General features: G+C 48.9%; 1 protein-coding gene across 1 annotated transcript; it reads right to left on the bottom strand.

The window, feature by feature from the left end:
- Positions 1 to 2,223: 2,223 nt before the first annotated feature.
- On the bottom strand, positions 2,224 to 8,226 carry Sod3 (superoxide dismutase 3). The gene is given in 2 exon segments (XM_050150209.1): positions 2,224 to 3,859; positions 7,936 to 8,226. A coding segment is annotated over 1 exon segment (738 nt). The 5' UTR covers positions 3,844 to 3,859; positions 7,936 to 8,226; the 3' UTR covers positions 2,224 to 3,105.
- Positions 8,227 to 13,811: the final 5,585 nt, after the last annotated feature.

Raw genomic sequence — 13,811 nt, 5'->3', positions numbered from 1 at the left:
AAAGGGGAAGAAGTGGAAAAGGAGGAGGAGAGAAAGGGAAAGAGGGTGAGTTTAGGAGCTCAATGGCTCAGTGGGCAAAGGTGCACAAGCTTAGCAACCAGAATTCAAGGCCCAGAGCCCTGTAAGCAGAGTTGTTTTCTGAGCTCCGTGTGTGCATCATGGCAAGTTCACGCTGTGATCCCCGCGTCATGCACAAGCGCACAATGAATTAATTGTTTGTAAGTGTTGGCTTTGCTGACTTGGGGACTAAAGGTCTGCATGAGCTGTGTCACCCTTTCCCCAGCCTCCACCAAGGCCGAGTCCTGGCTGTGCATTGTGTCCGGCATTCTACGGCGACCTAGCCCCTGCATTCTTTCACCTGGAGTTCTTTAATCATATGGCAGTAGTGAAGACTATGGAGAATGTAAAGATTTTATGCATTTTGTCCAAACAGCAGATCTAAACTCGGTTGGTTTATTTCCTGCAGGCTTTTAAAGCTGGCTAAAGCACTCACTGATTTGCTCTATTTTCTTAAGTTTTTTAGTATTTTTGTGTATATGCACTAATAAGCCCCACTTGGGAAAAAAAATTAAAAACATCCCTGCCATTCTGAAAAACAGCTTATCCTAACATCTAAAGATAGCATCCCTAATTATTGTCTACATTGTGTGTAAGCTATGCGGGCATCGAGCATTATTCTTGCTTTACCAGCTGTGGGTAGGTGCAGCCATTACATCAAATGCTTCTAATTTTACAGAAAGAAATCAAAACAAGTGTGGGTTTAAGACCCAGCAATGAACGCAAACCCTGTGAGTCAAACCGGCAAACTGATTAGCAAGCCGGCCAGGAAGTCGAAACAGCAAATATAAAGAGATCCATAAGCCAGATCTGTAAGATGAGGGAAGTAAAAATAGAAGCCAGGGATCAAGTAGAGTCCAGTGGGCGGTCTTGGTGGCACACAAGGTTTTGTGCCAAGAACCAGATGTCCGCCTTAATGGCTCCCAATCTTTTCGTCTCTTTCAGTCCCCTCCCCGCCAAAGCTGTAAAGGCAGAGTGGTCTCCTGTGGCCTCTGGTTGGTTGACTGTGGCAGTGCTTTCTAGAAACCTTAGGTGGCAAAGCTTTTCCTTACTGAAATCCTTATAGTTGAATGACCTGTGCTACCTTACAAGGTGGCTGGATCCATTGTTAGGGATAGCTTTGTCCGATTGAGCTGCCGCTGTTAATAAACTAATTGGGTCACAGTCAAAGATGTTCTGCTCAGCACCTCTCATGAGCACCCCCATTTAGGCTTCAGAACAACCCTTGTGCCATGACCATATTTTATACGGGTTCTGTGACTCATTCGAGTCATACAGCTTGGAAGCATGTGCCAGAACTGGGGTTCAATCAGGTCTTCCTATGTGAGCCCAAACTGCTGACTAGAATTCCCTTGCTCTTTCAGTGACCTGAAACTTGTCCTCTTGCTATTTTTCCTAGGGTTTCTTAGCTCTGAGCACTCAGGATAGTTGCTAACTCTGTGAATGGACAGAGTAAACATGGATTGGGTCTGCTAGGGTGTTTGGCAGCCCCAGAAGAACAGAATGCAAGCCATGGGATGCAGCTGATTATCCCAAGCCTGGCTTCCCCTAGGGTTTTGAGTTGGCCATCTCAGAGCAGCAAAGGAGGGGATGTGGCTAGAGATGGACTTCGTTCCTCTCCATCATGGGCTGCCATGCCACTGGCGTCTTGTTTGCACGACTTTTAACTATGGAAACAGGGTGAAACTCAGCACGGGGTGGCGGGGGGCGGGGGGAGGGGTGGATTTCTGGCTGTGGTTCAGTTTGTCTCACAGCTGAGGTCTGGGAGAAGTGGAGGATGCCTTGCAGGACCAGGCGGGAAGCCTCTGCTGGGAGGTGCTCAGATGAGGTAGAAGACATGCACAGGCTGTTCTCTTATATCTGGGCAGCTGCGTGCCTGGGTACCTCAACACTGACCTCACTCTCAGTCAAGTAGGGGCTCTAGCCTAGGACTCACTTCACAGCCAATGGGTTTTTCTCCCCTCCGGCTCTGGGCTGTGTCTATATCTTTTTGTAAGGAAGCCACACACAGGTACATTTAAATTTCCTTGAATGGCTCTTAATCCTCAGTCCTCCCAAAGGATAGCAATTGATGATGGAACCTTCTCCCTACAGGACTGGGGAGGCAGGACAAGGCTTGCCAAGACTTCGGGATATTTTCAGGAGGTAGGGGACTGAGCTGAGCAGTCTCAAAAAAGTACCGGAAGCCGATGAAGGACTGAATTGCTGTGTTTTTTTTTAATGTGCAACACAAAGGTTGCCAAATACCCTAGCAGGAGCTGCTCTCGGCGGGGTGCAGGCACCATATGGGAAATAGCTGAAAACAGAACCGGAGCCACTGCAGGAGGTGAACTGAGACATGGAACCCTAGGTGTGCGTGAGACACGGTGTTCTCAGCACCTAGGAGGAACAAAAGAAAAAGAAAGAAGAGGCCCCTACGGAAGAAAGGAGTTTCTTGTGTTAGGGGATAGGAAAGAAAAGAACAGCAAGGAGAAGTGGGGTGGGGGTATTTCGGTAGACCTAGGGGGGTGTTCTCAAAGGTGCTGGCTGGGAGGTCCTCATTGCCGAGAGTGTGTGAGCAAGTTCCATCTCGGCGGGGGTGGTGGAGATTCTCTGGGAACAAACAGCCTCAAAGACTGTTTCAAATGGGATTGTAGGGGCATGTGTGATTGTCGGGACACAGAGGGGCCCTTAAGGTAGCCTGTCCAGCATGGAGGGGAACCTCCATCATATGGAGGTATCTGGGGCACGAAGGAGCTCTCCTCTGTGGAAGTGCCTAGGGCATGAAAGGACTCCTGGGTGTGAGGTATCCTGGAACACAGAGGAAAGGTGTCTGGGGGACATCTGGGGAACATGGAGATGACAGGGCGTGGTGGTGGGGAGTGGTCTTGAAGGCATCTGGAGCCATACAGATGTGTTAGGGGTTAGTGGAAGCGTGTAGGACTCGCAGAAGCGACTGGGTTGTCTGAAGACATCTGTCTGGGATGCATGGAGGCGACGGTGGCAGAGGGGGGGCATGCTGAGGCATCTCTGCTTGACGTGGCTGGGCTCTGCGGCCAGGAGTGACACTTAGGCGGCTTTGCACTCGCTCTCCCGCCGCCGCTTCTTGCGCTCTTGTGCCTGCCGGTCCCAGGCCTCGTAGTTGCTGGCGCCTACCACACAACAGGCGAGCCGGCGACCAGCGTTGCCGTTCGCCAGGCTGGCCTGATTACCGCCCTGGCCCATGTCATCCTCGCCGGCGTGGACCACCACCGCGCGGCCCAGGATCGAGTGCGGGCCGGCCAGCGACGCGGTCAGGCCGGTGCGGAGCTTCCAGAGGCGGCCGTCGCGCACCACGAAGTTGCCGAAGTCGCCTGGGTGCTGCGGGTGCGGCACGGACATCGGGTTGTAGTGAGGACCTGTGGACTCACAGCCCTGGCTCAGGTCCCCGTACTGATGCACGTGGATGGCGCGGCTTGAGACATTCGGCTCGGCAGGGAAGCCCTCCAGATCGAAGAAGGCCTCGAGCCTGGAGCCTGGCGACAGCTGCCGGAAGAGGACCAGGCCGGTGACCCGTGGCTGATCCGTCGCCAGCGAGGCTGAGGGTTGTACCTGGCAGATTGCTTACTTCTCCGAGGCATCTGCCTCCCGCCGTCGTCCCATCTCCATCCAAATCTCCAGCACTTTGGCATGAGTTTCTGTTATCTTCTCAGCCAGGTCAGGCGTGGTCTCTGCTAAGTCGAAGCTGGAATCCTTCTGATCCGACACGGGCTGGGTGACAGAGCCACGGGCCGCCAGAAGCAGGCCACAGAGCAGGAAGGCCAGCATGGCTGAGGTTCTGCACCTACAGAAAGTTCCCATACACGTGGGAGGAAAGCAAGCCTTAGTCACTTGAAATATCCTAAACCCACAGCCCCACCGGGGACTTCCTGGGCCATCTCCCATGCTTGTCTGGGCTTGCTGGGTGCCAGGCACAACATTATGGGCTGTGTACACAGTAGTGTCACACCCCTACATTCAGAAACTCACACAAAATGACAGTTCTCTCACGTCCTGTCTCCACAGCCAATAGTTGATAGGAGCCTTAGGAGCCTGTGTGAGCAGGTGTGTGTGTGTGTGTGCGTGTGTGTGCACGTGTGTGTGTGCGCGTGTGTGTGCGCGCGCGCGTGTGTGTGCGTGTGTGTGTGTGCGTGTGTGTGTGTGTGTGTGTGTGCTTGCGCCCACTGGGAATTATCTCACTGCCTTTTCAGATGCAGCTCTTCCCAGTCCCATGCCTGATCTCCTGCTAGGCTCTCCCCAAGTCCTTCTGGTAGGCAGGCATGAGACTGTCCCTGCCATCTTGGTTTTTGCTGGTATCAAACGTCTCTCTGATGTGTTTGCACCCTGACCCCCACCACTTGCTAGCTGACTTGGAGCTTGAGGTGGTAGCAATTTTGTTTCTTCAGGATTTCTTTCTTCTTTGAGTTCCTGCCATAGTTTCCTAACTGGTCCCCAGCCTTTGTCTGTCTGTCTGTCTCTTTTTCTGTGTGTCTGTCCATCCCTAGACTGTGCCCACTGCCTCTCACCTCCTAGGTTCATAGCAGGCATCAGGATGCCTAACTGTTGAAGAAAGACAAGGGTGAAGGCAGGCGGGTTCTCAAGTCATTCCATCACAGTTAGTTCTAAGGCTGAAGTTGGAGCATGGTGCTGGGAATACCGAAGAAGCCATGTCCATCTCCCGGTGGGGGTGGGGCTAGCGTACAGATCTAAAACATCACGTCCAACCCATAAATACATATCAGTTTCAAAAAGTTTAAGTTTTAATCTAATATAAGAAAGGATGAGAAGTCTGGGCTTTGAAAACCAAGGGAACTGGGGAAAAGCAAAGGGTACAGTCTAGGGACAGAGATGGACCCAGATCCAGAGAGACACACCCTTAGGACTAGTTAGAGTGCCATTGCAGGAAGCCAAGGCAGAAACTGTGAACGCTATTCCTAAGTGGAACTGGCAAACAGAGAATGGCACAGGTGTGGTGGCCGTGGCCAGAAGGAGGAAGAGGAGTAGTAGTGGCCAGAGGCTGAGGTGGTTATATGTGGGTAGCAGGCCCAAGAGGAAGTGGGCTAGATTATGTGCAGTGGTGGGGACATCTGGACAGATGCTGGAAGCTCGGGCCTGGCACTTGGAAGAGACCAGGAGATTAGCTTAGTGTTGAAGTGTTGAGTGCATATCAGACTCTCTCTCTCTCTCTCTCTCTCTCTCTCTCTCTCTCTCTCTCTCTCTCTCTCTGTGTGTGTGTGTGTGTGTGTGCTTGTGTGTGTGTGTGTAGGAGCCAAGGGTAGACATCAGACATCGTCCTCAATTGCTCTTCACCTTATATATCAAGGCAGAATCTCTCTCTCACCAAGCCTGAGGCTTGTTGTTGTCCTTCTGGCTCATCTGGCTAGCCAGATGGGGATTCCCTAGCTCCTCCTCCCTGTCTTTAAGAGAATACAGGTGGAACACCATGCCCATCCATCTCTTTACATAGTTTCCGGGGATCCAAACTCCCCATCTTTGTTTTACCCCTTGGGCCAAGTCCCCAGCCTGGATTCTGGTTTCTAAAACCAAGATCCCCAACCATGCCTTACCCAAGAGATCCTAATTCAGAAGAGCTTAACTGTTTTTTTTTTTTTTTTTTGCTTTTGAAAAGGTTTAAATATTTTGGAAAGGTACAGAATTCAACCTCAGTCACAACACAGCTGACTCACTCGGTATGTGGGTGATCGATTCCAGGATGCCTCTCCATGGATGCCCAAGTCCCTTACATAAGATAGCCAGATGTGTGCACAGAAGTGGCTCAGATGATCCTGTGCACTTAAAAACCTGGCTGGGTGCCTTACTGTGGCCACCACGGTCAACGCTGCGTAAATGGTCATCACAAGGAGAAAGGTCTGTATGTGTTCAGTGCAGATGTAGGGTGGGTTTTTCGTCTGTTGTCTAAGGTTGTCTGGGTACCTAGCCCAAGGACATGGAGGATGGCTGTACTGTGACTTCGTGGGGCTACAGTCCATAGCCTCTGGTCCTTACATGTAAAATTAGGCCAGTTCTGCTACAGAGGCCACGGTGAGGGTCCAGGCAGTTACTTAGAAAGGGGATACTTTCACACTTTAAAGCCTGCCCTAAGGGATTAATGATGCCTCCGAGGGGGTAGTTGAAGGTCATCTGTGCTTTCAGAGTCCTGAAGAGGAGCCATTGAAAATGAATGAGGTGTGAGTTCTTCCAGAGCTGTTACAGAAGGGCAATTTAGTATGGTGATTATAAGAATGGATTCGGGAACTCGCCCCATGAACCTAAAACTCAACTGCCACTGACGCTCTAAAGTTAGCTGCTATTGCTGGTTCTAAGCTCAGCAGCAGTGTGCTGAGCTGCAGAGTGTCATTGGACCTGCTTCCTCTCTGAACCCTTTTCTCACCTACAAGTGGGGGTGCAGCATACCTGCCTCTGGGGGCGCTTACTACCAGGCTTCAAAGAGAACATTGAAATTGCCAGCACCTGAAAACGTTGGCGGGGTACTGTTAAAAGCCTTCGGCTCATGTGAATTTTGTGCATGTATAGGTGTGTGTACATCTGTGCATGCATGTATGGTGTGTGGAGATCATTGGTTGAGTTAGATTGACAGGCCAGGAAGCCCTCCGGGCCATCATTGTGCCTGACTTTTTCATGCATGCTGGAGATCAAACCCGGGTCCTCGTGCTTCCATGGCAAGCACTTTTCTCCGCAGCCCCCCCCCCGCCCCCCACTTTGAATCCTGGAAAACACCCTATGAGATGAATGTTTATCTGGATACAGTGGGTGGAAAGCGGAGGCCCAGATGTAAGCAGCTCTCCCAAGGTTATGTATTCACTGAAGAGCTAAGGGCAGGACTCGGATATGAGTGGCTGTCTCTCAAGCCCATCAGAACCACACGCCACAGTTTTCCACTAGGGTTCTCGTTCAGAGCAAGTTCTCAGCACAAGGCGGTACATGGCTGCCAGCCAAAGGCTCCTGATGGAGCTGTGAAGACCATTAGCTAGGAGATGCTGTGCAAGCCAAGGAAGGATGAGGGACCCAGGAGAGATTTGAGAAGGAGTAAAATGGAGAGGTATCATACTGAAAAAGTGACATCTAGAGATCCCGCCCCCCCCCCCTTTTGAACGTGGGCTCGTGTGGCACTGCTATTGAAGCTTTGGGGAATGGGTGGGAAGTAAGGGGGCAGCCTTGTGTATCTGCCTTAGCTCTCCCTGGACAGGATCCTCTCCTGAGGCAGGCAGACTGTCACTCGGCATGTTCTGTGCTTACGCTTGTGCTTACGCTTTGCGTCAGTAATTCTCCCTTCAAAGTCCAGAGCAAAATCCAACTACAGTGTGTTTGTGGGCTTTTTCTGGGAACGAACAGTTTTAAAAGACATTTTCTTTTTAAAAAGAACATGCTTCCTTACCCTCAGGTAAACCCGGACTCCTTGTTCATGAGGTCTCCTCTCTTTGGGTATTTTCACCTCTTCAGCTGCTCGTTAGAAGGAGCATTTGCTGTCAGCCAGAGCTGACAAAACCCTGGCACTTTTAACTTCCCAAAGCAAGAGACTCTTGACTGTACCTGCTCATCATCAACCTTCATAACTCCAATGCCCAAGCCACGCAGTGTCCAAAGACCAGCCTTCATTCCATGACATTTACAGTACCAAAGGCCTCTAGGACCAGCCACTGAAGGCCAAGAGCAGGCAGCTTTTTCTCCATTGTCTTCCTCCCCCTCTTCCCATAACCCTTCTCCCCATTCTAGAGCACCCAGGCCCATGGCTAAACAGGGTTTCTCTCCCAAGAACACTACTGAACCTTTTCCAACAAATGCCGACTGACCCAGCCCAGTCTCCATCTCTTCAAAAACACACTCCTAAAAGAATGAAGTTAAGCTCAGTTTGGCACGCACCTGTCAAGCTCTCCCAAGAGCACTTTCCCTCTGGCGAAGTGGGGAGCAGCACCCAGCTAGGGGCCTGAGGAAGAGCCTGTGGGCTGCCTCCCCAGAGCGGTCTGGCAGGCTGTTTGTGATTTACCTCCTTTTCAGCAAGGCCAGCCCCGGGGAGTGGTCAGCAAAAGGGAAGAAGGTCATTGGACTGGCTGGGAGAAGAGAAGCCAGCTTGGCTGTCCCTTGTGGTAAAGTTGCTGCCTTCTCCTCCTCCTCTTTTTCTCTTCCTCCTCATATTCTTCCTCCTCTTTCTCCCTTTGTTCCTCTTCTTCCTTCCTCCTCCTCTACTTCCTCCTCTTTCCCCAGCTCCTCTTCCTCCTCCTTCCTCCTCCTCCCCCACTTCTTCTTCTCCTGTCCCCAGCTCCGGGATCCTTTCCCACTGCTCCTTCCCCTTGCCAAGTATGCCTTTCGTGACTTCCCTGGCTTGTGCAGACGCAGTCAGTGACCTTCAGAACGCAGCAGGGGAGCAGAAATGAGAAAGCAGTGAGCTTGTTTGGAGAGGTGGACAATGGTCTCTTTATTGAGGGGCCTTTTCTTTTCCCCTGGCTCCCTGGGCTATTGACTTCTGCTGCTGGATGCCGGGATGTGCTTAAGACAGACATGGGCACTTGGCAACTGAAGGGGACTCTCTCTCCAGAACTTGCTGCCACACAGGTGTGGGGCAGGCAGGGTAGCGTGCCTTCACAGCCTTGCCATTTCCGACCCATGTACCCTCTTTACTTCCTTTTCAGCATCTGTGAAACAGGCATGGGATATGGATAGCCCCAATTCCTGAGAACCAAAAGAATAAACCAGGGTCTAGCTCTCATAATGACATTCGGGAGTCAAGTAATGGCCACAGTAGTGGCATGGCTGTTGTATTCAAGTGACTGAGGAGGAGGAGGAGTGTATGTTTGTTTTTAAACAGGCTCACATGTGTTCCCAGGCTAGTCTCAATTTTGCTATGTAACAGAAGATGTCTTTGAACTCTCAATCCTCTGTCTTTAGCTCCCAAATGCTGGGGTTACAGACACGCCCCACCATTTTAATGTGTTTTTGGGGATCAAACATGGGCCTTCATCTTACATGCTAGGCAAACACTCTGCCTCCTGAGCCCCAGCCCAGGAAGACCCTTTGAACACAGTACATGGACTGGAAACGTCACGTGCCTTCAACTCCAGGGCTATTATTTCCTTTGCTGTCATGAACTCTTGTCTATCAAGAAGCTCTTTCCAGAAACAGAAGGTTCTCTTTCCCAGAAACCCCACCATGAGAAAAGTCAGCTTGCGGCTGCCTGCTTGCCCAGCCCCCTGAATTTCTGCAACAAATGGTTACTGGGTGCCTGCCCCACATCAGGCACCAGGTCGCACGCCAGAGACTTGAAGCTGCACAAGTCCTTGTCCTTTGTGGTTTCCAGTCTTAGGAAGAGAACAGAGGTGGCAATGGTACAACTAGAGAAAGAGGGACAAGATGCCCCCTGACACCTCCAGGGGCCAGGCCTGGCGGGTAGGAAGTTGTTGAGTAACCTGATATCTGGGCTCCACCCAGAGTTTAATGAATCTACTTCAGGTAGAGGCTCCTAGAAGCACTGTAGTTAATTAAAAACAGATGGTTATGCTGGAGCTTACAGAGTACCAGATGCCACCCACCACCCATAGCTACCAGCCTCCCACCACCCATAAACCACCAACCACCCTCAGCCTCCCACCACCCATAGCTACCAGCCACCCTTAGCCTCCCACCACCCATAACCACCAGCTACCGTCAGTCACCCACAACCCATAACCACCAGCCACCCTCAGAGCCTCCCACCACCCACACCCACTCTACCAGATCCTGGCTTCTTTCCTGACTTTTTCATTTATTTTGTCATTCAGTCCTTGAAGTAATTCTTGCATAAGCTCCTAGCCACTGTTTCAAGCAGCACTATCTTCCATGAGCCTCATTTTATTTCTTTCAAGACTCGAGAAAGCATTCCTTCATTCTGGGCTTCTGGGATTAGTGCAAAGCCCCGACTCACTTTCATTTTTATGTGCTCTAGGAGAAAATTGCCTTCTCTTACTCTCCTTGTAACGCTCATCCCCTTTCCTTGGATATCGTGATCTCATTTCCTTCCTAGAAGCCAACTTTACTGCTAGGCTGCAAAATTAAAAGACAGTCATTTTTTAGTTGAAAAAAAGAAAAAGAAAACAAGCAAAGAGGCCAAGATCTGGCCTCTCAGTCATTATATTTGATGCAGAGATGAAGGAAGTGGGACAAAGAGATGGCAAGCACCGTGGGTTCTGCAGTTCTCTCCAGCAGCAGGGAGCTTTTGCCGAGGTGGCACCGGACCATTTCTGACCCCTTGGGCTGTTAATGTGTAATAAACGAGGCTCAGGATTAGAAACACCGAGACGCGCCTCTCCAACTTTCGGAGAAGAGCAAGCACTCTGCTCAGGACCTTTGTACTTTTGTGCTGGAATGTCAGCTCTAAATGGCATCTTTAGGAGCTAAGTTTCATTAACACGTGGTGTTTCAGTAACCTCGGAAGCCAGGGAAGCTCAGATCACCTCCCCCCAAGGCCAGGCGCTATGCAGTGACGGTTTACCCAACCAGCCCACTTCAGACACCCGGGAGAAAAACTTTAAGTGATTCTGGCCTGCATGGAGTTTGCCCAGAACCCCTGCTGAGGCTTAGAAATGGAACAGACACTCTGCACATCAGTCCTGGCACCTGTCATTTGGGCTAACCACATCTGGATAATCTAGGGAAAGAGGCTCCTCTCTAACCAGGTAGACGGGAAGGGAACAAGCCCTGTTCCTCTGACTAGAGGTAAAATAATAACTAACAGTTATTAACTGCCCTTTGTGCACCAGGCGCTGGCTAAGCAACACTTGGTGGTCACCTGTGGGTGAAGAGTGGCTGGCACGTTGGTGCATGTGATGTCCTGGCAAGTTCCCTTTATACTGTGAGATTGTTGCCGATCCCTCTGATGGTGGCCATGAGAAGAGAAACTCTTGTGCATAGGAGAACAGAAATGAAAGGCCTTTCCTGGCTGGAAGGACAGTAGATGTAGAATATTCACAGGGAACACCAGGTCAAAATCTCTCCATGTTAAGTTCCTCATGGTTCTGAGCGGCCTGTGAATGCTTTATCTCTGGGCTCTGCCAGTTGTACGGGATGGGAAAGCACACACATATCTAATTCTGCGCATGTTTCTTCAACATAATTGCGTGGAACACTCCACTTGGGAAAACAGAAACAGCCTTCAGCTTACATGTTTCATATTTATTTAATAAACATTTGTGAAACCAGCAGCTATATTTATCCATCTTCTGGCTGCCTTCTTCTATCCAGTTGGAAAGGCAAGACCGGCTTTCCCAGAACCCCTTTCAAATGGCAGTGGTCAGGTGGCCCATTCTCAGCTTGGAAAACAAAGCAATTCTTTGCTGTGTTTTAGAGAGAAACACTAAATATAAAGACACAGACTGATTGGCAGTAAAGGAAGGAAGGAAAGTTTTAGTGCGTAAGGAGGCTGTGTGTGTTAATAGATTAATATCAGTCAAAATAAGTACCAAGACACTGCTGTAGCCACAACCAGACATCACACAATGATAAAAAGGCATGGTCATTAGAAAGGCATTGTAACACCCAAAACCTTAAATACGTAATGATAAAAGCTTAGGATATATTAATTGAAGACCCATAAAAACTAAAGACAGGACTAAATCCAAAATCTGAATTGAACATAAAAAAATTTAAATAAAGCTTTATTAGTTCATGAGAAAAACAACCTGAACATAGATGGACTGAATAAGTTATCAATCCACACAACTGGATATATTCCAAATAATTTTGAGATAAGCAGTTCTCAAGGTTACAGTGACCTCATCACAACAGATTCTATGCTAGGCCAAAACATTAGGCTCACTAAGGCCTAAGAGGTGTCACCTTGTTGGTAGGAGGCGGCTTATTCTTTGCAGCCCCACAGCTAGCTTAGATCCGAAATAATCACACAGAAACTGTATTAATTAAATTACTGCTTGGCCCATTAGCTCTAACTTCCTATTGACTAACTCTTACATATTAATTTAACCCATTTCTATTAATCTGTATATCACCACAAGGTCGTGGCCTACCAGCAAAGTTTTAGCACGTCTGTCTCCAGTGGTAGATCCATGGCATCTCTCTGACTCTGCCTTCTTCCTCCCAGCATTCAGTTCCATCTTTCCTGCCTACCTAAGTTCTGCCCTGCTATAGGTCCAAAGTAGTTTCTTCATCCATTAACCAATTAAAGCAACACAAAGACAGAAGGACCTCCCACACCATCACCTAATTGCAAAGAGGGTGAAATAGAAATCAATGAGCTGTCTAGAAAATCCCCAAATACACGGAAACCAAATGGAAGGAGCCACAGGGAAACAAGAAAATGTTCCTATGAGACAATGGAAACAGCATATCAGAACCTGCAGGGCGGACCCAAAACAGCTCTTAGGGGGAAGATACACAATGTTAGTGCATATGCCTATATTTAAAAAGTAGAAAAGTTATATATTAAGAAACAGCCGTAAGTAAACAAATAAATACATAGGTGCAAACATCACACGTATACAGCTGGAGAGAGGAAATCCAGAACATAAACCAATAAGCCAAACAGAAAGATGAAATATAAACCAAACAGAAAAACATGATAGATATTTTTAAAAGTCCACAGTGGATTATTTGTAAAGGTTGATGAAACTGATTAAAAAGGCTGATTAAAGGAAGAGAGAGAAATCAAAGCATCTGACATGAGATGAGAAAGAAGGCAAATTATTTTATATTCTAAAACTATTAAAAGGGCTAGTAGGGGGCTGAGGGATGGCTCTGCAGTTGAGAAGCTTGGCTCTTTTTCACTTATATGGTGCTTGAGAGCAAGCCACCTAGCCAATGAAACCAGAATAGTGGCTTCCAGAGAGAGAGAGTGAGAGAGGGCGGGGGGCGGGGAGCCATTCTACATTTTGAATGCTTACGTATCAAAGATCATGCATGTCACTGCTTATAAATTATACCTTGAAAAATGTGAAAAGCCGGACATCTTGTAAACATGAGCCAAACAGGAAGATAGGCAGATGTTAGGCTGGCCTCACTGGCCTGAAGATGACCTCAAGTTCAAATCTTTTCCAGGCATGTGATTCAGATGGAATTCTGTATTGTGTGCCGTTGATCCTTAAAATTCAGTCTTTCAGAATTTGTGATCAGACTTCCAATGAGAAAGTGTCTTTCCATGCTGAGAAAAGCCTTCTTATTTCATTGGTGGGATGGCTGTCTCGCTCAGTTCCCAGTCAATTCCCAAGGGCATCATCTGAACTCACTGCTTTGGAGGTCTCTGATGGAGATCTCAAGTCTGGGAGTAGGACTGGGAGACAGCTCAGTCACTACGATGCTTGCAATAATAACTATGGGGTTCTGAGTTTGAGTCCCAGAGCCCACATAAAAAAAGCCAACATGGTATAGTATGTGCTTGAAATCCCTGCTTTGGGGAAGCAGGGACAGATAGATGCCCAGGACTTGCTGGCCAATCAGCCTAACCAGATCAGTGAGCCCTAGGTCCCAGGGAGGTACCAGTTTCGAACACACAAGGTGGGTAACATTCTAAGGAATGATACCTAAGGTTAACTACTGACCCCCAGATCTGTGTACACACAGCACACACAGCAAATACATAGGTACACCCCCACATGCATGGACACACACATACATTAACACACAGTGTCTTAGTTACCATTCTGATTATTATTCTTTTAAAAACGGCGGGTGTGGTGTGTAGACGAACACAGGATATATGAGACATGCGCAAAAGGAGGAGACAAGACACGTGGCTCCCATGTGGGTGCACTTTA

Source organism: Alexandromys fortis, unplaced genomic scaffold, assembly GCF_014885135.2.
Source record: "Alexandromys fortis isolate MF-2015 unplaced genomic scaffold, M_Fortis_MF-2015_v1.1 scaffold_0, whole genome shotgun sequence".
NCBI classification, from domain to species: domain Eukaryota; kingdom Metazoa; phylum Chordata; class Mammalia; order Rodentia; family Cricetidae; genus Alexandromys; species Alexandromys fortis.
Note: the sequence above shows the minus strand (reverse complement) of the source record. Positions and strands in the feature narration are given on the sequence as shown.